The sequence below is a fragment of the Patagioenas fasciata genome, chromosome 16 (assembly GCF_037038585.1).
Source record: "Patagioenas fasciata isolate bPatFas1 chromosome 16, bPatFas1.hap1, whole genome shotgun sequence".
Lineage (NCBI taxonomy): Eukaryota > Metazoa > Chordata > Aves > Columbiformes > Columbidae > Patagioenas > Patagioenas fasciata.
This window is the reverse complement of record NC_092535.1, coordinates 15,675,556-15,699,697: the sequence shown is the minus strand read 5'-3', so window position 1 is coordinate 15,699,697 and position 24,142 is coordinate 15,675,556. Positions and strand designations below refer to the sequence as shown.

Below are 24,142 nucleotides of genomic sequence, written 5' to 3'. Positions count from 1 at the left end.
AAATGCAGAGGTTGTCCAGCAATGTTGCAAAGCAACCCAGGACTTTGGGGGGGACCCAGGAGTGCCCCAAGGGACCCAGGAGTTCAGGAGGGCCCTAGGAGTGCTGCAAGGGACCCAGGAGTTCAGGAGAGATCCAGGAGTTCAGAAGGGACCCAGGAGTGCCCCAAGGGACCCAGGAGTTTGGAGGGGGACCCAGTCTCTACGAGTCACTTATGGGACACTGGGGCACTTATGGGGCACGAAGGGGGAACTTGTGGGTCGCTATGGGGCACTTGGGGTCACTAAAAGGCACTTAATGGGGCACTTATGGGTCGATAAGAGTCACTTATGGGTCGATAAGAGTCACTTATGAGGCTCCATGGGTCACTTGTGAGGCTCTATGGGTCACTTATGGGGCTCTATGAGGCATTTACAGGGCACTTGGGGGTGACTAAGAGTCACTTATGGGGCATTATGAATAATGTATGGGGCTCTATGGGGGTTCAGGTTTTGGGGTCCCTCCCGAACTCCTGGGTCCCTCTCTGAACTACCTTGGGAGTGCCCCAAGGGATCCAGGAGTTTAGGAGGGACCCAGGAGTTCAGGGAGGGACAACCTGGAATTCTAAATGTAATGTTTTCTTTTTCCTAGGTAATAGACAATAAATATGGCTGTAGATCATCCTCTGTGATCCTTCATGCCTGTTTATCTATTACTGGAAATTTTTCTGGTTTGAACTCTTTTTAATGACATTTTGCAGTTTTTAGGATTCCGTACAAAACTGAGATGTTTCTGTTGACCCCACCTGTTGGATATTTGTGTGTTCTCGTTACACAAGTCTTTTGCTGAATATTCATGCAGCCCTTATGCTTGGCAAAAGGAGAGGATTAAAAGCTTTTGCTAGTTAAAATCATCACTGAAATGTCACTTCAAGCGTGGGTCTTCAGACAAGAGATGTCTGCATTTTTGTTTGTAACAGGACAAAACTTTTGAGCCTGTTCCCAGGATTAGAAAGTGCACAGGAATTCCCAGGAGTTTCCTGATGGAGCTGAAAGATCCCAATACAAGGGGCGCGATGCTGACAAACACCGGAAAATATGCAATACCGATTATTAACACGTAAGTACGGAATTAATTAGACTGACCCAAAAGGCAACGAGAGAAACCACACGTGAGTGTGTGAGCGGCAATGCCAGCAAGTTGCAGAGCACCTGTAGTTATGGGGGAATAAGCGTTGTCACTGTCTCGTAACCTGAAAATTCCATCTATTATCTCCCTTTGTTCAAACCCAAACCTTGGAGAAGCTTTCCTTTGCCCATCTTCAACTTTTTGATTTTCCATCTCCTGCTCCAGGGAGAGGGAAGAAGGAAAAACCTCCATTTTTGCCAGAGGACTTGCCCTCCTCCTCCTCTAACCACAACCCTGTTCCCAAGGAGTTGTTATGTCTCATTTGTAAAAACATAAGGACCGATGCCGTCATTATTCCCTGCTGTGGAAATAGTTATTGCGATGAATGTGTTCGTTAATGCCAAGCATCACACCTGCTCTTCTGAAAGTAGAAATATAAGAAGGAAATACCATTTAAACTATCAGAAAAGAAATTTAAGAAATAAATATAATTTAATCCACATTCTTCTCCCTAAGAGAGAAGTTCAGGTCTCCAGAACTCAAACCTACCTATTCATGGTTTTTGAGATGTGTTTCATTCATTAGCCTTGAGGTTGGTGACTTCTCACTGGATGAGAAGGTAGAAAAAAGACCAGTCAAAACATCCAGACACAGTCTCGTCTAATGAGACTAATTAGAACACCAGGACACAGCCCAGTCTACATCTTCAAATGTTGTAAGAACAAAATATCAAAACTCTATAGCTATTTGTTGCATATGAGAAACTTTTTACACTATCGAACATTTAGAGCTTCATGCTCTTTATTCCAGATCATATTTATCCATTAATCATCTAAGTGTTCTTATAATTGATTAGAACGCACAATATGTCCTTAGTTTGGCTAAAAATACTTGGATGGCTCTAATTCTTCACAGGTATCAGGACAGCATTACTGGAGTCTGAGGAACGTAAATGCCCAACATGTCACTGGATGGATGTTTCTCCTGATGCTTTAGTTGCCAACAAGTTCCTACACCAGGTAATGCAGTGACTTCTACATAAGCTGTTTGTAAGAAAAGTTTGTTTGTAAAAAATATGGATTTACATCTCCTTAAGCAAGGCTGTATTGCTTAAGGCTGAATTTCCTGTTCAAACACGTTATCTGTTGCTCCAGAAGGTCACAACTCTAAATTTAGAGGTAATTTGTCCAATTTAATGTGACATGTTCCTATCTCTGTATGTTCATTTATTTTAGGTTTGATGACATCTGCAGAAATGCACAAGTAATTTGACTCCGCAGAGGCTTTTGTGTGGAGATCTGCTGAAGTTTCTGGAATGTATTCTGTAACGTTACCTTTCTGTAAATGGTTTTTCTGCCTCTAGGCTGTGAACAACTTCAGAAATGGAACTGGCTACACAAAAAGGATCCGTAAGCAGTTTTGGCAGCAGCTGCCACCACTCATGACACCTTCTGCTGCTCTGGTGACAAACGCAGAACTTTCCAGATCTTCCTCTCTGCCCATCAGCAGTTTGTCAGAAGAGAAGGTAAGTTTTACTTCAATATACACCATGATTTTTTTATTTCAGTAGGGCTTATTTTCCATGCGTTTGCATTTATTCCCCAGGACTATCAGGTTCCTGCTCCAAGACAAGCGTCTTGGAGGTAACTGATCATCTAAGGTGCATTTCAAAACATACAATATGCTGCTTTGGAACTTGCGCCAAAATGGAAAGTAGTTGTTCTGTATCCAGGAATTTTGAGAGAACTGTAAAACAAAAGTAAACAGATGAGAAATTGAATGGAAATTGAACTTTTGCTAATCTTTTTCTTCCATTCTATCACCTTCACAAATTATTTACCAGGGGAAAAAAACAGGTTAAAAATTGCTGCTATGTTGTCATAACTATACAGACTATACTAAAGCATGTAGTGATTATTTTACAGGTGGACATACATCGATTCAGCAATATTCTTTTAGTTTGATTGAATCATACATCTCTTGTGATAAAGATTAAGATTACATGATCCAGCTTCAGGTGGACTGACTCATACTCTGCTATTGTATTTTGTTTAGTTTGTCTGGACCACTATGAAGCAACAGGAAAAAAATCCATACACAACAAGTGTAACATCAGTGATGCCTTTATTTGTTTTTAATATATAGATTATGTATACTCGAATACTTCCAACTAGTCATAGAGGTAGAGACAAACTCCAGTTCTTTGAGAAAGGTATTGGTTGACTTCTACCCATTTAATCTCAGAAATTCACTTTTCTTAGCAAAATACTTGAGAAAAATATCACTATCATAATAAATATTACTTCCACTATGTGTCACCTGACAAATCATTAAAAAAATATTCAAACATATTGAGTCACATTGCATACTTTCGTAGATTAGAAAAAAGAAAAAAGTTTTAAAATAAATTTAATACGATGCATTAAAAATAAACTACTACCTAGTTGAAGACCAAAAAAGAGCTCCCCGTCCTGGAGTAATTCCTGAACACAGTCCAGTCTCATGTTAATTTTTTCAGCATCAATTAGTGGCTCCAGGATACTGGATCTAAGTCTTTGACTTCTACCTGGAGTTTTAATGTAATTCAGGACACCAAAAAGCGTTTGACCATTCCTTTGGAAAAAAAAAAAATAGTTGTGAAGAATACACTCAGAAAACCAAAGATGGTAAATGTCAAATGAGGTTTTCAGGTAAGAGTATCCTACAGATTTGAGGCGTGCTTTAGGAACACTCAGCGCCTCCGTGTTTACTGTTTATTCTATGAACTACAGCAGTTGAGACCCTGGGATGTGTAATATGCAAAAGCCATGAACATAAAGTAATATTTATAAATCACAAGCATATTATTTGGCTCCTCTATTGACTGAAAGTGACAAGAGTGAAGCATCTAGACGTGGTTTGTCCCACATTCATTATTCACCACTCTGCAGCTGTTTTAGCAGGAGCTTCACAGATGTTTTCCACCATTTAAGAGTAGATGCTAAAAGATCCCAATAAGAACCATAATGCTTGTTTACGTCTAGAATTGTCTTATGTATACGTCCTTCTATGCATGTTTCAGAGACCGCAACGCTGTTTTGTATATTAGCATGTAATATACACCACTAAAGCTGTTTCAATTAACAGACTAGACAAAGTTTTCCTCTGGAATTTAACACAGGTGCGTTAAAACCCCTTCAAACCAGAGCCCAGCTCCACTAGGCGACAGCTCCTCAGGGTCAGCTGCAGTTTGGCAGTTCCTCACTTGCCAGCAGCATCACCCCAGCTGCCTGGTTCTGAACCACACGGGCTCCAGCCCCAGACACAGCCCTGGAAATGCCAGCGGCACAAACTCCAGCTCAGTCCAAAGGATGGGAGACAGTGGGTGCGAGTCCAGTCACTGCTGCTGTCCTGAATCCCAGGGCCTGCAGCCAGCTTTCCACGTGCACCCAGACTCCTGGAGCTGGCATTGGACCTTCTCCTCTGCTTTGACAGAAATCCAAGTGTATGGCAAGAAAAACAAAACCAAAAGGAGTATCCTTCTTCCACCTTCCTTCCTTCCCTATAGTCACAAACTATAAGGCTGAACTTGCCAACCAAGCTGTCTCAACAAAACCAAACAGAAGCATCTTTCAAATGAAGCACATACCTGGACATGACCACGTTCTTAGAAGGTAAGAGAATGGGTGTCAATTCCCCCCCCCAGAAAGCGAGTCATGTCCATACCATTTACGTCAGTTCTGACAACTGGGGGCTCAGGGGCTGCTTTCCGGGTGAGGGGGCACTGTTCCTGAGGGCTCGGACCCACCGCCCGGCAACATCGCCCAGTAATACTGCCCAGTAATACTGCCTGGTAATACCGCCCAGCATCTCAGCACCGCTGCCACGGGAACAAAACACACCATGAGGAGCAACCGAGGGCTCAGCCACAGCTCCACTCTGGTTTTGAACATTCCCCAGCACAGGCTGATGTCCCCACTTTAACACACAGAGGTGAGGGAGAACCTCCCCCTCCCACATCTGAAACTCCATTTAGAATATAAAGAGATTTTACCAAGAACGTACCAAATATTAACACGATAGGATCAGACAGCACATCTATAACACACTATAACCTGAAATGGGACTTTCAAAGCTGCTGCTGTGATGTCTTCATTGCTGACACTGTGTGAGCTGACACAGGCAGGCGGCAGAACAACCAGAGGCCACAGGTGCAACACAAAGAGCAAACGTATTGTTGTTCATTGCTGCCAGGGGGATTCCCAAACAGCACCTCAGCTCCTGGCAGAGCTCACACCAGTGCAGCCGCAGGGCTGCGGAATTCAGGAGCATCCAAAGACTGGGGCAGTTCCCTTGGGGTGCAGCCTCTGTATCAACATCTTGCAATAACTGGTCATTTTGTTTTCCTAGATATCCAGGTTTAGAAAACCAATGTTTCCACAGTGTTTCTTATCGTCCTCAGTTAGGAAAGCCGTACCTTCCATTACCTTTTCTAAGCACAAACGTTTCTGTTTTAATACACACCAAAGTGATTTGTGTCAAAGCCAGAACAACGTCTTTAGGCCCTAACATTTGATGGAGGACACACACTGAAACTATGGAATTATACGGAGAAAGCACAGCCCTGACATTTACAAGTGTTCAGATACTTTTATGCCAAGGGTGTTTTTTGCAGGTTATATTCGTCTTGTGTGAAAAAGTGACAATGACTCACAAGCTTTGCTTTGGCGATACATCTCATCAAATACCAGCCCTGCCTGAAACCATTCAAATAAAAGCTGCAGGCCTATGTGGGCTGTACGTGTGTGTGCACGAGGAGTCAAAGGGAAATCAGACACCCCAGGAGCCACCCTGCAGCACTGGCCTTGGTAACTGCGAGGCTCTGGTCACTTCCCATGTGTTCTTCACCCTTTCCATTTCACAGAGAAGCTGTCAGGTATTCAGCAAGGAAACACAGACATCACTGGCAGTGAGTTACTGCAATGACAGCCTCTGTTTTCTTTTTATAGTTGCTCCACTGAAAAAAATATGATTTGAATTATTTTTTCCTGCCTGACAAGCCAGGCTTTGCGAACAGGCCCAGGTTTGCTGAGCGGGCTGAAGCCCCCACTCGGGGCACAGGAACCGCTGAGGGGTCTCGAACTCACAGAGAAGCTGCACACACAGGGTGGCACCTGCAGCTTCGGGGTCACAACATCTCAACACGTCCCAGATAATGGCCCTTAAAGCCATTGCAAAGGGCAAGCCAAGAAAACCGAACACCTCCAAAAACAACCAGCCAAAAAAACAATCACAAAGCCAAAATCCATAACCAGCTGAACGTGGTTCACATCTCCAGTAAAGCAATTCAGACCAGTTTGTTGATCCCAGCAGGGAAACTCGGATACTGCGATACTTAGTAGAGAAAAATAATTAGTTAAATATTTGGAAGAAATGACTACCATTGTTACAACAGAGGAGCTGTGCCCGTGCTTGGAACCGACCAGCAGAGAGGCAGCTGGGTACAAAAGGGGTAGAGCCCCGCAGGGAGACGGCAGCACCATCGCCCCGCCTCCTCAGCCGGGAACCGGCAGCTTCGCCCCGGCAGCCCCGCCAGCAGCGAGGCCTCCCCCGCAGGAGCTCCCCGGCCCAGCCCGGCCCAGCCGCTGAAGCATCCGCCGGTGCTGCCCCCATGCTGTGCAGCATCTGCAGCAGCCCCAAGGTGCAGCGGGGCTTCCGCTCCGCTCCCCGCTCACCCGGCACGGAGCAGCCCCGACCCGCACCCGCCTCACTCGCCATGGCCGCCCCGCCCAGCGCCGACCCCGCGCGTGGCTCCGCCCAACGGTCGCCTCGGCACCGCCCTGGCGACACAGCGGCCCGCGCACGCGCAGTGACACCCCCGTGCCACCCCCGCCCCGTGTGGGTTTGAACAGAAAAACCGCACAGGGGGTGCGGGAGCGGCCGTGGCTGGAGCAGTGGAACAGGGATGTGCAGCGCCGAGTTCTGCACAATGTGCAATTACAGATGATTAAATGCAACTAAACGCTCTGCTGTGCTCTCTGAAACATAAGTGAAGCATCTCAACATGATCTGTCCCACATTCATTCCTCAATACTCTGCGGGTGTTTTAGCAGGAGTTTCACAAGTTTTACCCCTGCTCAAGAATTTAGATACCAAAAGATCCCAATAAAAACAATAATGCTTGTTTACATCTAGAATTGTCTTAAATATACGTCCTTCTATGCATGTTATAGAACACTGTAAGCCTGCTTTGTGTATTGACATGTAATACACGCCACTAAAACCGTTTCAATTAACTGACTAGGCAAAGTTTTCCTCTGGAATTTAACACGTGCATTAAAACCCCTTCAAACCGAAGCCCAGCTCTACCAGGCAGTCCCACAGGCGCAGCGCTTGAGCTCTGGTTTGAGCCCGATGCCTCACACTCCCCGCGCCGGGCTGCAGTACCGCGTTGCGGCCACCGGGCGGCAGCAGCAGCGACACCTGGCGGGCGGTGCACGGGGGACCACCGGGGCGCCACCGCGCCTGCGCGGAGCCGGGGCTGAGTGGGTGGGCGTGTGCGGGGGTGACCTGCACCGGGGTGACCACCCGGGACCACCCACAGCAAACGAGTCACCCGGGACAACCCGCAACAGAGAATTCGCTCTGGTGAACCACCTCACCCAGAGAACTCTCCTCGGCGGAACCTCCCGGCGGCCCGTTCGAGTTCTCTAGTGCCCTATTTGCGTAGCCACGCCTCTGATTTGCATTTCTCCGCCCCATCCTCACCCCGCCTGTCATTCCTATGCACCCCGCCCCGCCTCTTACCTCTCGCAATCTGATTGGTAGGCTTCGAATCTCAATTTGCATTCTCTCCACCCACTCGCCTACCTGCCCAAGCCCCGAGGAGATTTGCATATTCGGCATGACGCTCTGTTCTGTTCTACTTCTATTCGATCCCATTTATTTCTATTATTTCTATTTCTATTAATTCTCGTTCTATTTCTTTCCTGTTTTCTGTTTCTTTCCCTGCGAAGTACAAACCACACCTGATCTCACAGATGGTCAGTGTAACCTGTAACTGCTTTTGGTAAATATGAGCAGAACTTCGCAGCACACGGCTTTCTCAGCAACATGAAGCAGAGAGCGTATTCAAAAAAAAAAAAAAAAGACGACACACAGCCTTATAAGTCTATGTGATTAATTCTATTCAGTACACTTTTGCTTAAGTTAGATTACACGAAAACTAAATTGGGCTCATCCAGTGACCTGTGAGTAGTAAAAAACATCACCACACAGTCAGTCATTCAGCAGAGAGCTCGCAGCAGCTCCCCGGCTGCCGCAGTTACGGAATAAAGCGTTTGGCTCACACACAGACCACACCAGCCCCCGCTCCCACCGCTGACCGGGTGCAGGTGCCGTTCTGCTCCCTGGGGCCAGCTCAGGCCTTTCCCTCCTGCGGAGCCTGAACCGCTGCTGGTTTGGCTGGAGGGTCGAGTGCACCCGCCAGAGACATTTCCAGGTGAGGATGAGTTTTTTAATCCTTTCTATAAACAGGATTTCTTTGCATTTTAAAAACCTCATACATCACTGACATTGAATCTTATGTCTCTTTTTACACATACATATGTATTTAGGGAATATATTTGTTTCATATATATCATCTATTTCCACCGTAATATATATCTACTTAGACATCTACACACTGGTATACATATTTACACGTACATATATGCTTAAACTTATACAGAATATCTGTTTATGCTTATATATCAACACTTATTATCTAGAATATCTATTTATACTCATGCACCTGTTTAGCCTTCTCTTTGGACACAAATATCTTTTTAGACTTGCAGATGTTGGCATATTATTACAATCATATTATTACAAGTATGTATATTTAGACAGAGATATCGATTCACACTTGGCGTGTGACACGATGAGCAGTGACAGGTGGCCAGCTGCACGGCCCAACCAAGAGGCACACCCTGACGTGCCAGGGAAACGTGCCACTGAAAGCCAGACAGAAATAAAGCACGTCAGAGCACTCTGTCAAAATATTGGGAAAAAAAAACTCATTGCATTCAGTTGCCTCTCTTTTTAAGTTTTTAGAACAAATACCCATCTGCTTAAGCACACCTAATAAATTAGATGCTGCGCCTACTCAGCAATTACACTTTTAACTATGGAAGTCAACATGTAAATTAGACCATTTTATATTTTTGTTTTAAGTTTCATTTATGATAGGAAAAATCAGTGAGACAGAAGATATGGGTTTACTTAAAAAAAAAAAAAAACAAATATCCCCATTCCTGCAGTACAGCATAAGGCTACGAAAAAGGAGTGTCAGACTCGCTAACGCTTTTGGCTGCACCGCAGCACACAGGGGAACACGTTTCTGTGACAGCTCGACTGTCACAACCGGGAACCCAAAGCCCAGCGGTGCCACCAACCTTTGCCAAGGCTGCTGTGCTGAGCTCTGTGGAAGGAAATGGACTTTGGTTGGTTGTTTCAAAGAAAATGAACAGTCCTGTTGATGAGGCCTACTGCCAATTACATCACCTGGGAAGACCCACTCAGAGGGCAGGTTCATAAAACGCAACTTATTGGAATGAGGAATACTGCCGTTTTGGAAGATTTCCTACCAACTGAAGTCAGAACTACACACTGTAGGTTAAGAAAAAAAAAGTCATCATTGAAACAATAACTCATCCAAACCACACCAGGACTCACTGCCACTAGTTACAAGGCTGAAAGTGTTTCTTGGCAACACCTGGCAAATGCACAGAAGCAAAACATATTTGCCCAGGTGCCTGTATCTCAGTCAGCTTTTTGAGTACTATTCTAAGATATTTTAAAAACCTACTGACTGAAAAAGAACAAAGGATTTGTCATTGAAGCAGGCTGTTTCTTCTGGACCTCTGAACTCTTACAAACACCACCTTTCCTGTTTTAGTACAAAATCATTTCCACTGTGTCATTCAATAGTAAGCCCACAGAAACAGAAGATTACGCTTTCAGGAAGAGAAAATAAACAGAGGGAGGTAAGCTCTGCACAGGTGTACCATGCTCCAGAACAGACCTTATTTTTAGTACTTGTGTTAAAATATTTCGTATCAAAAATATAGAAGACTACAGCTGAGTGGAGGAAAAAGTATTTTGCACCATCTTTAGTACAGTTGTTGATACGGGCCACTGGAGCGTTTGCGTTTTTTAGACAACCAGGCATTTTTTTTTTACTCATTGGCAGCCTGAGTTCCCTAGAACACACTTTCCCAGGTACACACAGAACACAGACCACAGACACAGATATCACCTAGGTATAGCCAGGATTTCCTTCCTCACCCTGAATGTTGGTACTGAAGAGTCCAGCAGCCCATCTGCCCTCGTGAACTGCCCCACTGAAAAAAAAAAAAAAACACAACCTTTTCAGGCCGTTTCTTCAAACGGTAAAGATATTTCAAAATTGCGGTTATCTTTTCCAACCAAAGTGATTTGTGATTCCTTCGAAAAGGAGGGTAAGGAGCAGATCAGCTTGCCAGAGAAAGATAGGGACAGGGAGCAAGACAAGGTGACACAGAGAGAAAGGCAAAAGGGCCAGGGAGGCATAGCAAAGGGAAGGAAATGTTAATGAAATATAACAAGGGCAAGTGTAGAGTCTTCCATCTGGGTAGAAACAACCCCAGGTTCCAGTGTAAGTTGGGGAATGACCTATTAGAGAGCAGTGTAGGGGAAAGGGACCTGGGGGTCCTGGGGACAGCAGGGTGACTGTGAGCCAGCACTGGGCCCTTGTGGCCAGGAAGGCCAATGGTACCTGGGGTGGGTTAGAAGGGGGTGGTCAGTAGGTCAGAGAGGTTCTCCTGTCCCTCTGCTCTGCCCTGGGGAGACCACACCTGGAATATTGTGTCCAGTTGTGGCCCCTCAGTTCCAGAAGGACAGGGAACTGCTGGAGAGAGTCCAGCGCAGCCACCAAGATGCTGAAGGGAGTGGAGCATCTCCCGTGTGAGGAAAGGCTGAGGGAGCTGGGGCTCTGGAGCTGGAGGAGACTGAGGGGTGACCTCATTAATGTTTACAGATATATAAAGGGTGAGTGTCAGGAGGATGGAGCCAGGCTCTTCTCGGTGACAACCAATGACAGGACAAGGGGTAATGGGTGCAAACTGGAACACAGGAGGTTCCACTTAAATTTGAGAAGAAACTTCTTCTCAGTGAGGGTGGCAGGGCCTGGTCCAGGCTGCCCAGGGAGGTTGTAGAGTCTCCTACTCTGGAGGCATTCAAGACCTGCCTGAACGCCTTCCTGTGTAACCCCATCTGGGTGTTCCTGCTCCATGGGGGGACTGGACTGGATGATCTTTCGAGGTCCCTTCCAATCCCTGACAGTCTGTGATTCTGTGAAGGAGAGGCCAAAATCAGAGACAAGGAGCAGGAGACAGAGACGGTGGGGAAAAATCCTAAAATGGGCAGCGGGAGAGACAGACAAAGGAGAAGTGGGCGCTGGGCCGTGGGACAGAAACAGGAAGGAGGAGACGTGGTGACAGGAAGCAGGGCAGAGCGACAGAGAAATTAAAACAAAGAGGGAACAGGACAGAGAAATGAGGAGAAAGACAAGGAAAAGGGCAGAGAAACAGGAAGGGGGGTGGGTAGGGAGCAGGACCAAGAGGTGGAGCAAGGATGGAGATGGAGGAAGAAACCTGGGATGGCCAACAGGACAGGGAAGAATATGACTGTGGGTAGGGAGCAGGACACAGGGACACAGTGAGAAACAATGGGACAGGGAGCAGCATTAAAGGTCAGAAAGAATAAGAGATGAACAGGAAGGAGGAATGGAACGCTGAGATGCTGAACAAAAAGCACCAGCAACAGTGAGCGAGACAAACGAATACAGAGAGAAGGACAAGGAAGGAAGGAAAGAGATAGCTGCACGTACAGGCACAGGGAAGAAAAGAACAGCAGGGAACAGGCCAGAGAAACTGTGGGGGAAAAAAAGACTGATGCAGATCAAGACAAAGAGCTGGAAAAGCGAAAAACAGCTATAGAAGTTGGAGCAAAACACAAAAATAAAGAGAAAAGGAGAGGTATAGGGAAGCAAAATTGAAACAAACAAACAAAAAAACCCCACCACCAAGCAAACACAGCAGTGTGGGAAAGAGAGAGGGGCAGGGAGGCACTGGGACGTGCAAGTGCAGGACAAGGCCCTGAGGGCCAGAGACTCACAGCAGCTCTTGCTCTCGGTTGCTGCCAGGAGGCTTCTAACAGCTCAGACGCTCCCGTCTCCTTCTCTCCTCCCGCTCTTCCGTAACTCCGGGCGCTGGGCCGTCCTCAGCCTAGGAGAACACATTGGGGTGTCAGGGCTCCTACGAGACGAAGCTTCAGGAAGACACGCAGCCTCACTGGCTCGCTCGCCACGAAGCCGTCTCGCTTCAGGATACGCGCATAGACCCTGCCGCGCACAGACCCTGCCGCGCACGTTGGCAGCCTGGCCCGCTGCACACCACGCAGAGGGACCCTTTGCAAGAGGGGCTCTCTCTCTTGCCCGCCGCAGGAAGCAGATGTTGGGCGGACGGCCCTGAATTTCTTCCTCTTTACCTCTCTCCAACCTCTCCGGCTCCAGCCGCGGCAGCACCCATCCACAGACGGGACGTGCTCCCGTCCCTTTTCGTGCCACGCTGAGAGATGAGCCTCGCCAGCCCGAGGCGGCTGCAGCCAACGGCAGCCCAGGGTGGGAGCGAATGGCTACATCCTCAGTGTGGCCTCTGGGAGAGGGAAAGAAGAAGCAGCGGCCATTAGCGCCGTAGCTCACACCTGCCTGAGCCTGCTCCTTCCGCAGGGGCCACCGGAGACGTGCCGAGGGCTGGCTTGCCGCCTTCACGACGGGGCTCAGGAGCGGCCCAGGAACACGGGACGGGTTCACAGGAGCTGCCGGAGCTGTGGGAGGCTGCACGGGGTGAGCGGGGCCACGGGAGGAAGCTCAGGGGGAGGTCTGGCGAGCTGGGGACACACCCTGCCCCTGGCCAGCTGTCGCCTCCTTCTCCTCTGCCGGCTCCGGGGACCTCCGCGGGGGCTGCCCTGAGCCGCCTGCCTCCAGACCCCCGGGAGCCGGCCGTAGTGAGCGCTCCACAGACTCCTGTCCTGTCCTGTCCCGTCCCGTCCCGCCCCGCTCCCGGTGTCCCCTGAGACCCCACAGACACGCGGGATGCAGCTACTGGCACTGGAAGAAGCCGGTGCGCTCTGATTGGCTGCTTTCCACCCCAACACGCCGTCCCATTGGCTGCTCCGCCCATACGAACCCTCCTCGGGACGCACCGGACCGAGGACCGCGCAATTCGGGCATATTTTCCCCAAAAACATGGCTGCCGGACCCGACTCTCTGCTCCTCTTTTTTTCCCGGCCGCTCGTCCGGCCGCTGTCCTCCCGCTTTCTGACGGGCACGACCCCGCCCGCAGCGGCAGCGCCCCCCTCGCCCCCCAGCACGGGCACCGGGCACCGGGCACCGCTCCCCAGCTGCAGTACCGATCTGTGGCCACCAGGTGGCAGCACCGAGCGCGGTCACGCAGCGCCCCCCGGGTCCCGCAGCGCCCCCCGGGTCCCGCAGGGCGAGCACTTTTTTTCAGACCCCCGAACCTTTTTCTTGACCCGTGGGCAGCCTGAGCTGCCCTGAATGCGCTTTCCCAGAGCCGTGCAGATGGCAGACACACAGATAGAAAGTAAAAGCCTGACATTTCTAAATTTTTTTTTTCCTAAAGATACCTTCTGGCCTAATAAAATACACTGCCTTTCCCTATGCCCTGTGTCCTGTCTGCAGCAATAACTCCGCTCATGCGCAGCTGTAGCAGCTCTGCGCCTGTTACAGGGTCAGTTCCAGCCCTTACCCTCGGCTGAGCAGCAGCCGGGCAGGCGCTGCTGCTCTGGACGCTTCGCATCCTTCAGGAACGGTTCTCAAACGATCCTGTGCAACGATGTCCAGAGCCAGGACAGCCCGCGGCAGTGGGACAGGAGCACACGGCCGGGCCCGTCCCGGCTCGGGGCTGTTTCCGCAGTCGCTGTGAGTTGCTCCGTGAGCTGGAACCAACCTCCCCATGCCCCGGCCCGGCCCTTTGTCCCCGGCTTTCCCAGGGCAGCTCAGCGGGCTGGGTCACACAAACTGTTCTCTGCTGGCACCACTCAGCTGGGTCACCTGTGTCTGCGGTTGTGGGGACACGCCACGGGCTCCCTGGAAAATGGACATCACAGCACTGTGAGGGGGCGTTCAGGAGCCTCTGCGCTTTTGGGTTGGTTTGTTTGGGGTTTTTTCTGCCTCTTTTGTTGTTTTGATCATTAGCTTCTTGTTGTTGGTTTGTTTTTAAGCTGTTACTCTATATAGCTCATCGATGCTGCTTATAGAGTATGAATAAATCTACCCTGCTTCCTCACAGATGACAATCTTGCTTTACAAGTCATCAAAACTGCTATAGAAAAGTTCAACCACCTCCTGCATAGTAAAGGATAAGAGAAAGCATGGATTTTTGTTGCATCTAATCCACAATGCAAGTATCAATTAAAAATACATTAGCAGTGGGTTCCTTCAAATATTCACTGTGAAGGTAGTTCCTGACACGATTATATTAGTGTTCTCACTATTTTACAGGAGAAACATAGGGCACAGCTGATTTTGCCCACGTGCAGCACAACGATCACACGAGTGTGGTGAACCGGGTAAAAGGCTCTAGAAAAGGAAAATCAGGCTCCGTGTGCAGAGCCAAAACAGAAATCCTTTTCAAACTATTTAATTTTTAAAAGCTACAATGGGTACAAAGCAGAAAAAAGAGCAGTGAATGCGTATAATGACACAATTAGATGGTTTTTCAGTTTCATGATGTGCTCTTTTACTAAAAAGTGTCTGCTGGAGTGGATATCCTGGATGCAAACAGGCAGGTTCCTGGTGTTGTGCCCATGGTGATTCATTCACTGTGGTCGTGGGTGTCAGGCCTTGATACAATATACACAAAACCTTGGGAGCGAGGTAATCACAGTAAAACGCTTAAAGATAATGAGGTAGCAGATTTGATTTAATATTATTTAAAAATACACATGGCTGCTGTCTTTTTTCCAGTTTAGCTAGGACAGGCGTCAATATCTCTGTTAATTCTAATTACAATACATGACAAAAATTAGGGGGAAAAGCTTTATTGTTACAATGGTAAATACAGTCTAAATCGTAATTTGGGAAACAGATGAAGGGGTGTAGCAAATGAGGCACAGACTCTCTTTAAGATGTAGAGAGACATTTAATACAAACTCAGGTTTGCATTTGAAACATCAGGTACCTCTGTCCTTGATGTACCGATCCTGTATCAATCCCTCTGTCCCTGATGGTTCATGTCCCATACAGTCTTTGCTGCTTGTGTTATTCCACCAGCGCTTGTTCTCACGCTGTGACTCTTGCAGTTTCTCACAGCCCTGATGTCACAACACTGCCACATCTCCCCCTTCTTTGTTTAACAATTGCACAGCCATAGCAGCATGTAACTGCACAGCCATTGCACCATTAAAGCTTTTTTCAATCATTCGTTGTACACAAGATAAGATACATGGTCTACAAATCAATAAGTACAAGGCTCCACATATAAACATTCTAAGCAGCGGGTTAAAGAAGGGCCGTGTTCCGCAATTTTTGTGGCACCCATAATTGTTACAGAATCACTAATTAATATTCCCTGCATAGCGTTTAATACAGAATAATGAGCTCCCAGTCAACTAAGAATTCTATTTCTCTGTTCTCTAAGTCAGGATCTATATTAATATATTTTTGAGCTGTCTAAGATGGTGTAAAAATTCAGTGGGACATTCCTCACGGTCCTGTTAAATCTCAAAAGGTTTTGGCATATTTACAGCTTGAGGCACAGCGTGTTTAATACCGTATAAAATGCACTGTCCATACCAATTCAGCCTGGTCCCCAATATAAGGCTGTCAGGCTGCCACCCTGGATTGATGGAGAGACAATTTTGATCTAATGTTCTCTGTGTATTCTACACCAATATCTGTTCTTCAACAAACCTTTTTCTAGTTTCAATTTCTTTCCCTGATTATCCTTTTTCAAAACAAATGGATCTGAAGGGGAGAAATACAATGCATACGTAACATTATGTATCGTGTAATATGCCTTATGTAATAGGCAATATATGATTTTAAATATATATCTTATTATATATTACATGTAATGCATTACTGTATTACACATTTGCAAAGACGCAAATGAAGACTCAAGGCCCTGGTTTCACCACACATTTTCTGTAGGCAGTATGCAAACCAAACCAAACAATAAAAGTGCCTTATCTCATTGATGGGGTTTTACCCACGTCCCGAGCTGGTCCAAGGATCTGTGGTCCCTTCCAGGAATTCCCTGGTGCCGGCATAGGGTCCCAGAGATCCTGAGATCCACGGGAGGTCAGGCAGATTATCCCATCCTCATCGCCAGAAAATGACATCGAAAAGTCAGCAGACAGACTCTCTAACACTGTTTTGAAAGTGTTAAAAAGCAGGCACATTTATTATAGCGCACTGGGCACTCTGGCGATTGCTCCTCTAATCGAGTGTGCGTTCCGCTTTCCTCTGGTTTTACATATTGTGGAACTCCTAAAACAGCAAAACATGCCAACCAATGTTTACAGACGTGCCGTGCTCTTTCACCAGTGCGTACTGCCGCAACGAGAAATCTGGAATGAGTGTCTACAGAAACATGTACGTATTTACCCAATTCAGAACAACGCGTTACATCAGCTGGCCGTACTTCATTTGACAGTAATCCCTCCTGGATTAACACCCTCTTTGGATGGCACGGGTGTCAACTGTTGACAATCAGGGCAGGACATAAGAACGCTCCGGGCCTGATCCACTGTAATTTGAAATTGTCGTTTTAACGACTTTGCATTCTGGTGAAAGAATTTATGTGATAATTTAGCTTGCTCCAAGGCTTTAGGCACAGTAAGCGGCACAGCTCGTGCACCGGCCCTCCTATTGCCTTCTGCAAGAGGTCCTGGAAGGGCCACTGCGAGAGCGGGTGTGCATTGCGTAATAACCATGACGTCTATGATTTATTAGAAACCATAGCATTCTCAATTCAGCCATCAAAAGAGGATTATCCTCTTCCTTAAGAAAAGAAGCTTCCAGGCGGTTAAGTATGCCAGCTGCATAATATGAGTCAGTTACAACATTCAAAGGTTCGTTACAGGACACCTCAAAAGCGATCCTGACAGCTGTCAGCTCAAGAACTTGTTTGACCCTTGGTCTCTTTTTTCTACCTTGCGTTTGCAACACTGGGTATCTGAGTTTAGTCACAACTTCACGTGAGCGACCAGAGGCATCAGTAAATACAGTCTTGTCGCTTACTGGTCGTTTCTGACAGCAGTATTTGCTGTACAATGGTAAATTACCAATTTCAGCCCACAGTTTATGCTGAGGGTAATAAACTGATATGTTCCCTGCATATGTTGCCAATGCAATCTGGAAATTCACATCTTCAGTTAATAACCGCTGCAAATTCCCTTTTGTTGGGCGAATCCCACAAACCATCACTTGCCAAAAGCGTTCACTGTAGTGTACATGCAGGGGCTTTGTTATCAGCCAACCCTTCCTCTGTTACTGCATCCATGGTTAGTGCATTTTTGCCTGATATATCTACAAGATCCCCCTCCTTCCCTGGCAAGGGAGGAGCAGAAGGTTCACAGTGAGTTGTGACCTGCGCAGCTGCTTCCTTCTGAGCCGCTTTTAAAGTAGTCATAATTTTTCCCCAAGTAGATAAATGTTCGCAAGCAGCTTTATCTGCAGTCGCGCTGCCTGTTCATGTAATTCTTGTTCAACTTTGTGCCTTGCCTCCAACTGCAATGTACCGCTTGTAGGAAAGTCTGGCACGTGATTAGCAATCCACTCTTAGAAAGTCACTAATCGGACTACGGGTACATCGTGACTTTGCTTTCTTAATAAACATTGAAGAACATCGAGGGTTTGTTTGCTTCAAGGGAAAACTTCCTTCCCATGGTTCCTGGTTCCCGGTCCGATTTGGCTTCGCTATCAGAACAGCTGCTGCCTTCAGAGCCGCACTGAAAGTCCCTGTTGTAACATCGGGATGGCGGGAGAAAGAGGGGTGGCGGGGGCGGCACGCGGCGGCTCATCCGGCGGCAGCGGCGGCGATTGGGGGGGGGCAGTCGGGGCTGGGCGGAAAAGCGGCGGCTGCTGCGGCTCCTCAGGCAGCGACAGCAGCAGCGATCGGGGGGACGTAGGGGGGCGGAAAAGCGGCGGCTCCTCAGGCAGCGGCAGCGATCGGGGAGGACGTGAAGGGGCGACTATGGGGCAGGTGCAGGGCTGCTATATCGGTACCTGTGGGGCAGCCATAGGGCTGCTATGGGGTTGGTTATGGGTCACAGATTGGGGGGGCAGCTGGGTGTGGCCCCGCCTACAGGGGGCGGGGGTCAGTGCCAGGGGGGTCGGGGCTGAGAGGACACGCCCACGGGGAGCCCCGCCTGGACAGGGGGCGGAGCCTCTGTGTGTCACGCCCCGTGGGAGGTGGTCTGGGGGTGGGCATTCCCTGGGGCACGCCCCCATGGGAGGAGCCTCTTGGCGTAGGGAGAGGGTGCGGTCAGCATGGGACGGCCCCCAGGGAGCGTGGCTTACCTCGGGACGAGGTGGAGCTGAGAAGGAGGTGCCGGACCCGGCTCTCCAGGGCGGCTGAGGCGGAGCGGAGCAGGCCGGGCGGGGCCGGGCCGGGCACTCACCGGGGCCTCGCAGAAACAGCGGCGCAGCGAGAACGCTCCGGGCTCCAACGGTGCGCGCACGTGGCCGCCCGGAACGCTCCGTGCCCCTCGCAGCGCCCATTTTTGCGCATGCGCATTGGGAAGCCCTCGAGACACCGCTTCCCCCGCGGCCCGCCCATTCTCTTCACTTTCCGCAATCTGATTGGACACTTTTTGTTTGGGCCTAATCCATAAGGTCTGATGGCTTTCCTCCTCGTCTGAAGACGAATGTGGTAGAAAATACAAAGCAAAAAAACATCGAGCAGCCTAGCCTAGCCTAGCCTTGCCTTGCCTAGCTTAGCCTTGCCTTGCCTTGCCTTATTTCCTTCTCATCCTGTTCTCTGTCCCAGCCTCTCTCACTAAGCCCTCATCTGGCTGCATGTCTCTTCTTTCCTCTCTCCTTTTCTCAAGCTCTCCTGCTTCCTCGCTCTCTTCCTTCCATTCCTCCATTTCAGTCCTGCAGCCCAGCACTAGTTTTTTCTCTTCCCTCCGTTTGTCAAACCACAAGAAGTGAAGGTATAACTATTCAGCAATGGTAATTTGTGACCAAGGAACAACATGGCGTGGAAGGTGAGGATGCCCAGCTGCAGAAAGAGTTATACTGGCTGGGAGCAGGAATGGCAGGAACATTGACTCCTGTCAGGGAGTGAAATTTCCCTTGCTGATGAGGTAAGAAGTGCACCCGCCTTGGCTTGTAGCCATCAGGGAATTAAATTACTGAGGGGCCACCTTTGGCCAGCTGAGTTGGCACTGGGGGATGCCACCTGTCCTACAACAGCTCTGGTCACACAACCCATCCTTTCCCTGCTGTCCTCGCTCCCACATCACTCAAAGGTGCAAACAGCTTCCCCTGTTTAACTAACCCTTTGTTGGTGCCAAAGGGAGCTCTGTCTATACCACTGGTCAGCCCAGACTACACAGCAGCCAAGGAAGCTGGAGACCAGCCTCCAGGTGTGGTGGAAGCGAGCAGTTATTTGGAGTAAGGAACTTGCCGTTGCTCCAGCTTAGGACTGGGGAGGCCTGGATAGAGGAGGAATGGTGCCAGCCCTCTGGGGTGGATCCAGGCCTGCAGGTAGGAGATATAGCTGTCCCTCCTCCAATGAAAGACACTATATGCCAGGTGGGATAAAACAGCCACTGAGGAGATGAAAAGGGAAGCCAGGTTACTTCCCTCCTATTATACTCTGTAGAGTCACCAAACCTGCACCACGGCTGTGGGGAAGAGCACAGCCTGGACAGAGCCTATGGTTGGACCCAGTGTTCTTTCTTCCTCTACCACCTGCTCCGTACTGCAGTGAGGGACACCATGCAGTGTTTCCAGGCATGATGAGCAGGCATGACATGGTGCAGAGGTCTTCCTGGGCCTCGGTGAGAAAGGCCTGACAACAAATGGAATAATAAAATTGCTGCCATAATGGCACAGAATGAAAAAGAGGAATATAGATCACAAGTAAATCTTACACCACTTCAGATGCTGGGCTCATCTCCACAGATGGGATTCCCACAGCAAGTTGTGGGAAAGTCTATGTGGGGTCCATCAGTGCTGCAGGAAAGCGGGGTGCCCCTCCTCCAAAGAGATGTAAGATTTACTTGCTATCTAATAGTCCCCTTCTTATTCTATCTTATTAAAACAGCTATTTTATGACATCACTGTTAGAGCTTCCTAACCAAGATTCAAAGAATCCCGTGTTGGTTCTTCTTCCCACCCCGGATGCAGAACATCACCCTATTTCGCAAGGGCTGAGAGGAAGCCATTTCCCCATCAACTGACCAGAGCCAAGAAAGAGAAACAAAAAAGTTCCGATAGCTTTTCTCTTCAGGTCCGCAGGATTGTAAGACCAGGTTGTGAAGGATACCCAGTCCTGGGCAGGTGATTGGGACGTTTTGGTTCCAGTTCAATCATTCCAGACCTGCAATTGTGTCTGCAGAAAACCAAACCGTGGGACAGGAAGTGAGTTGTGGCAACAAGGGTGTATCAGGACCCACAAGAAGCCACCCAGCTGCTCACTGCCTCCGGTCAACGCCTTTCTCTGAAGAAGCCGGGCTTGAGCTGAGGATGGAGGGAGCCAAGAGGGGCATGATGCTGCCCGTGACCCACGTGCTAGTGTTCGGTGAGTACCAGAGGCTGTGTGGGCTCCCAGTGAGTAACATGAGGCGTTCAGAGACTCCACAGAGATGTTACACAGCTGTTTCTCTTGTAGGTGCTTGGCTGGCAGCACAGAGCGAGGCTACACCAAGTGAGTATCAGGAGGAGGCAGACGCAGGGTTTGGACACATCCCTGGTCTCCTACCCATCTCCCAGGGCTCTTCCTCAGCCCCACACTAAAAACTTGCTCTTGTGCAGAGCTGGGGCCTGGAGCCACCTCCAGGCTCACTGCAGGGCAGTTGGGCACTGGGGACACCTGTCTGTCTGGCAGCATCTCTCTCCCTGTGCAGGCAGCCCCACAATCTCCATCTTCCTGAAGCCACCTGGGGTGATCCCACCAGGAGGCTCCACCACCATCTGCTGCAGTTGCCAGTGTGACAGTGGGAACTTCGTGCTGTATAAGAATGGTTACCAGCTCCTTACCCTGGAGCTGCATGGCAGCAGGGCCGAGTTCTCCATCTCTAATGCCACCCAAAAGGATGCAGGTCCATACAGCTGCCATTACCTAGATGGTGGAATTGTGCTGTCTCGCAGTGAGACCCTGGATGTCATGGTGCAAGGTAAGGGATGTACCGTTACCCCTTCACATGGCATCAGATGCCATATGGTGAGACTGGGATACATGTGGTTACTTGGCTTCCCCCTCCACATAATGGGCAGGGGTTTTCCCTGGTGGCCCCTGGCACCATGTCAAAGCCCTGCACACCTTCTCATGCCCTCTCTTCTTCCCACAGAGTTCCACCTGCCCAAACCTGTCCTCTCTGTTCTGCCTGGGCAAGAGGTGGCTGCAGGAGCTCACGTGGCTTTCTATTGCACCATTGCACACTCCAGTGCTAGCTGTTTCCTGTACCTGGAGGGCCAGAACAAAGCGGAATTATTCTCAAAGGAACAAGGTGATTTCAACCTCTCCCATGTACATAAAAGTAATGGGGGCCGCTACAGCTGCCAGTGTTACACCAAGGGTGCTTCTTTCAAGTGGTCCGCTGTCAGCAAGACCCTGGATTTGGTGGTGAAAGGTGAGACATTCCCCAACCACACTCTACTCTTCCTCCCTGGCATCTGCTATGTGCTGGGGGAACTAGAAAAGACAATGTGGGGGAAGAAAGCAGCTGCAAGAGAGGTCCAAGCAGAGCAGTACAGGTTCCTTCAGATGTTTTTGAGCTTTGCCAACTTCTCTGAGACCCTACAGATGACCTTACAGACACAGGGTTGCTAGGCTACCAGTTGCGGGGCAAGGACTAGGAGACACCTATGTCTGCACCTGCCAGCCTCAGGACAGTTGTACCTCTTGTCTCGTTGCAGCACAGTGGCACCATCTGGCTGGTAGTGACAAGTGAGGGTCAGCTCCATGTTCTTGTCCTCTCTTTGCTACCACTGTGGGGGGTTGACAGGTCAGAGACTGTAGGCAGGGGGTGTCCCAGGGACAGGGATGTGGACTGTAGAGCTGACAGGAGCCCCTGGGGCTCCCTCTGCTCCCAGTGAACTTCCCTTTATCCTTCCTCCAGCCCCAGGAGCTCCCCAGCACGTTCCATTGTCCACGTGTCTGTTTGCCCTGGGAGCCCCTCACAGAATCCCAGAACGTCAGGGGTTGGAAGGGACCTGGAAAGCTCATCCAGTGCAATCCCCCCAGGGAGCAGGAACACCCAGCTGAGGTTCCACAGGAAGGTGTCCAGGCGGGTTTGAATGTCTGCAGAGAAGGAGACTCCACAACCTCCCTGGGCAGCCTGGTCCAGTGTTCTGTTACCCTCACTGAGAAGTTTCTTCTCAAATTTAAGTGGAACCTCCTGTGTTCCAGTTTGCACCCATTACCCCTTGTCCGGTCACTGGTTGTCACCCAGAAGAGCCTGGCTCCATCCTCCTGACACTGCCCCTTTCCATATTGATCCCCATGAATGAGTCCCCCCTCAGTCTCCTCTTCTCCAGCTCCAGAGCCCCAGCTCCCTCAGCCTTTCCTCACACGGGAGATGCTCCACTCCCTTCAGCATCTTGGTGGCTGCGCTGGACCCTCTCCAGCAGTTCCCTGTCCTTCTGGAACTGAGGGGCCACAACTGGACACAATATTCCAGGGGTGGTCTCCCCAGGGCAGAGCAGAGGGGCAGGAGAACCTCTCTGACCTACTGACCACCCCCTTCTAACCCACCCCAGGTACCATTGGCCTTCCTGGCCACAAGGGCCCAGTGCTGGCTCATGCTCACCCTGCTGTCCCCAGGACCCCCAGCTCCCTTTCCTCTATGCTACTCTCTAATAGCTCATTCCCCAACTTATACTGGAACCTGGGGTTGTTCCTACCCAGATTCAAGACTCTACACTTGCCCTTGTTCTATTTCATTACATTTTTCCCACCCAACTCTCCAGCCTGTCCAGGTCTCTGATGGCAGCACAGCTTCCAGTGTCACCACTCCCCCCAGCTTGGTGTCAGCAGCAAACTTGCTGACAGTCACTCTGTTCCCTCGTCCAAATCATTGATGAATATATTGAATAATATAGCCCCAGTACTGACCTCTGAGGCACTGCACTGGATCCAGGCCTCAACTGGACTCTGTCCATTGACCACAACTCTCTGGCTTCTTCCCTTCAGCCAGTTCCCAGTCCACCTCACTACCCGCTCATCCAGACCACACTCCCTCAGTTTAGCTGTGAGGATGCTGTGGGGACTGTGTCAAATGCCTCACTCAAGTCAAGGTAGACTCCTTCTGTCCTCTTGGGTACCCTGTTGCCCCCATGGGACTCTTTTGGTCTGGGAGCTCCTTAAGTATCCTCCCAGGGGCCCCCACTGACTGTCCCTTCCTGTTCCCTGCAGATTACACCTGGAACAACGTGGTGCGCCTGGTCCTGGGGTTCGCGGTCCTAGTCCTGCTGGGGATGATGGTGGCTGAGGCCGCGCACAGGCCCGGGCCCAGCTAGGCCGGGGTGCGGCTCCTCTCTGCCCCGCGGGGAAGCGGCCGCGCTGCCCGCCCGCAGAGCTTCTGTGACCGGGCCGAACAAGGGGACACGGAAACACTCATCCGGCGACTGCGTGCGGTGAATAAACGATCCCTCCCTCCGGCGGCCCCCGGGAGTCACTGCGGGGCGGGCGGGGCCGAGGGAACGCCTGGAAGGGGGCGGGGCCCGGGAGGGGGCGGGGCTCTGGCCTGGGGGCGGGGCCCGGGAGCAGGGCAGCCCCT

At 49.7% G+C, this 24,142-nt stretch overlaps 1 protein-coding gene and 3 long non-coding RNA genes across 8 annotated transcripts; 1 reads left to right on the top strand and 3 right to left on the bottom strand.

Moving 5' to 3' along the window:
- Nucleotides 1–227: 227 nt before the first annotated feature.
- On the bottom strand, nucleotides 228–7,836 carry LOC139829186 (uncharacterized). Its single transcript, XR_011741543.1, has 3 exons — nucleotides 6,820–7,836; nucleotides 3,546–3,718; nucleotides 228–2,851 (listed from the first exon to the last, which is right to left on the bottom strand). It is a non-coding gene; the product is annotated as an uncharacterized lncRNA (long non-coding RNA).
- A 411-nt stretch (nucleotides 7,837–8,247) lies between these two features.
- Nucleotides 8,248–13,455, bottom strand: LOC139829185 (uncharacterized). Its single transcript, XR_011741542.1, has 2 exons — nucleotides 12,281–13,455; nucleotides 8,248–10,467 (listed from the first exon to the last, which is right to left on the bottom strand). It is a non-coding gene; the product is annotated as an uncharacterized lncRNA (long non-coding RNA).
- A 1,758-nt stretch (nucleotides 13,456–15,213) lies between these two features.
- On the bottom strand, nucleotides 15,214–18,939 carry LOC139829201 (uncharacterized). 2 transcript variants are annotated; one of them, XR_011741575.1, is made up of 2 exons: nucleotides 18,714–18,939; nucleotides 15,214–18,152 (listed from the first exon to the last, which is right to left on the bottom strand). It is a non-coding gene; the product is annotated as an uncharacterized lncRNA (long non-coding RNA). The 2 variants fall into 2 exon arrangements; XR_011741574.1 differs by having other exon boundaries at nucleotides 15,214–18,419; nucleotides 18,714–18,848.
- A 444-nt stretch (nucleotides 18,940–19,383) lies between these two features.
- On the top strand, nucleotides 19,384–24,023 carry LOC136108308 (osteoclast-associated immunoglobulin-like receptor). Of its 4 annotated transcripts, none has more exons than XM_065849990.2 (6): nucleotides 19,384–19,501; nucleotides 20,761–20,943; nucleotides 21,034–21,069; nucleotides 21,269–21,538; nucleotides 21,713–21,994; nucleotides 23,779–24,023. In XM_065849990.2, the coding sequence occupies exons 2-6, from the start codon at nucleotides 20,889–20,891 to the stop codon at nucleotides 23,880–23,882; spliced, it is 747 nt and encodes a 248-aa protein (XP_065706062.2). In that variant the 5' UTR covers nucleotides 19,384–19,501; nucleotides 20,761–20,888; the 3' UTR covers nucleotides 23,883–24,023. The 4 variants fall into 4 exon arrangements, with proteins under 4 accessions (XP_065706062.2, XP_071671677.1, XP_071671678.1 ...); XM_071815576.1 differs by lacking the exon at nucleotides 19,384–19,501 and adding an exon at nucleotides 20,565–20,674; XM_071815577.1 differs by lacking the exon at nucleotides 19,384–19,501 and adding an exon at nucleotides 20,575–20,652.
- The last annotated feature ends 119 nt before the right edge of the window (nucleotides 24,024–24,142 follow it).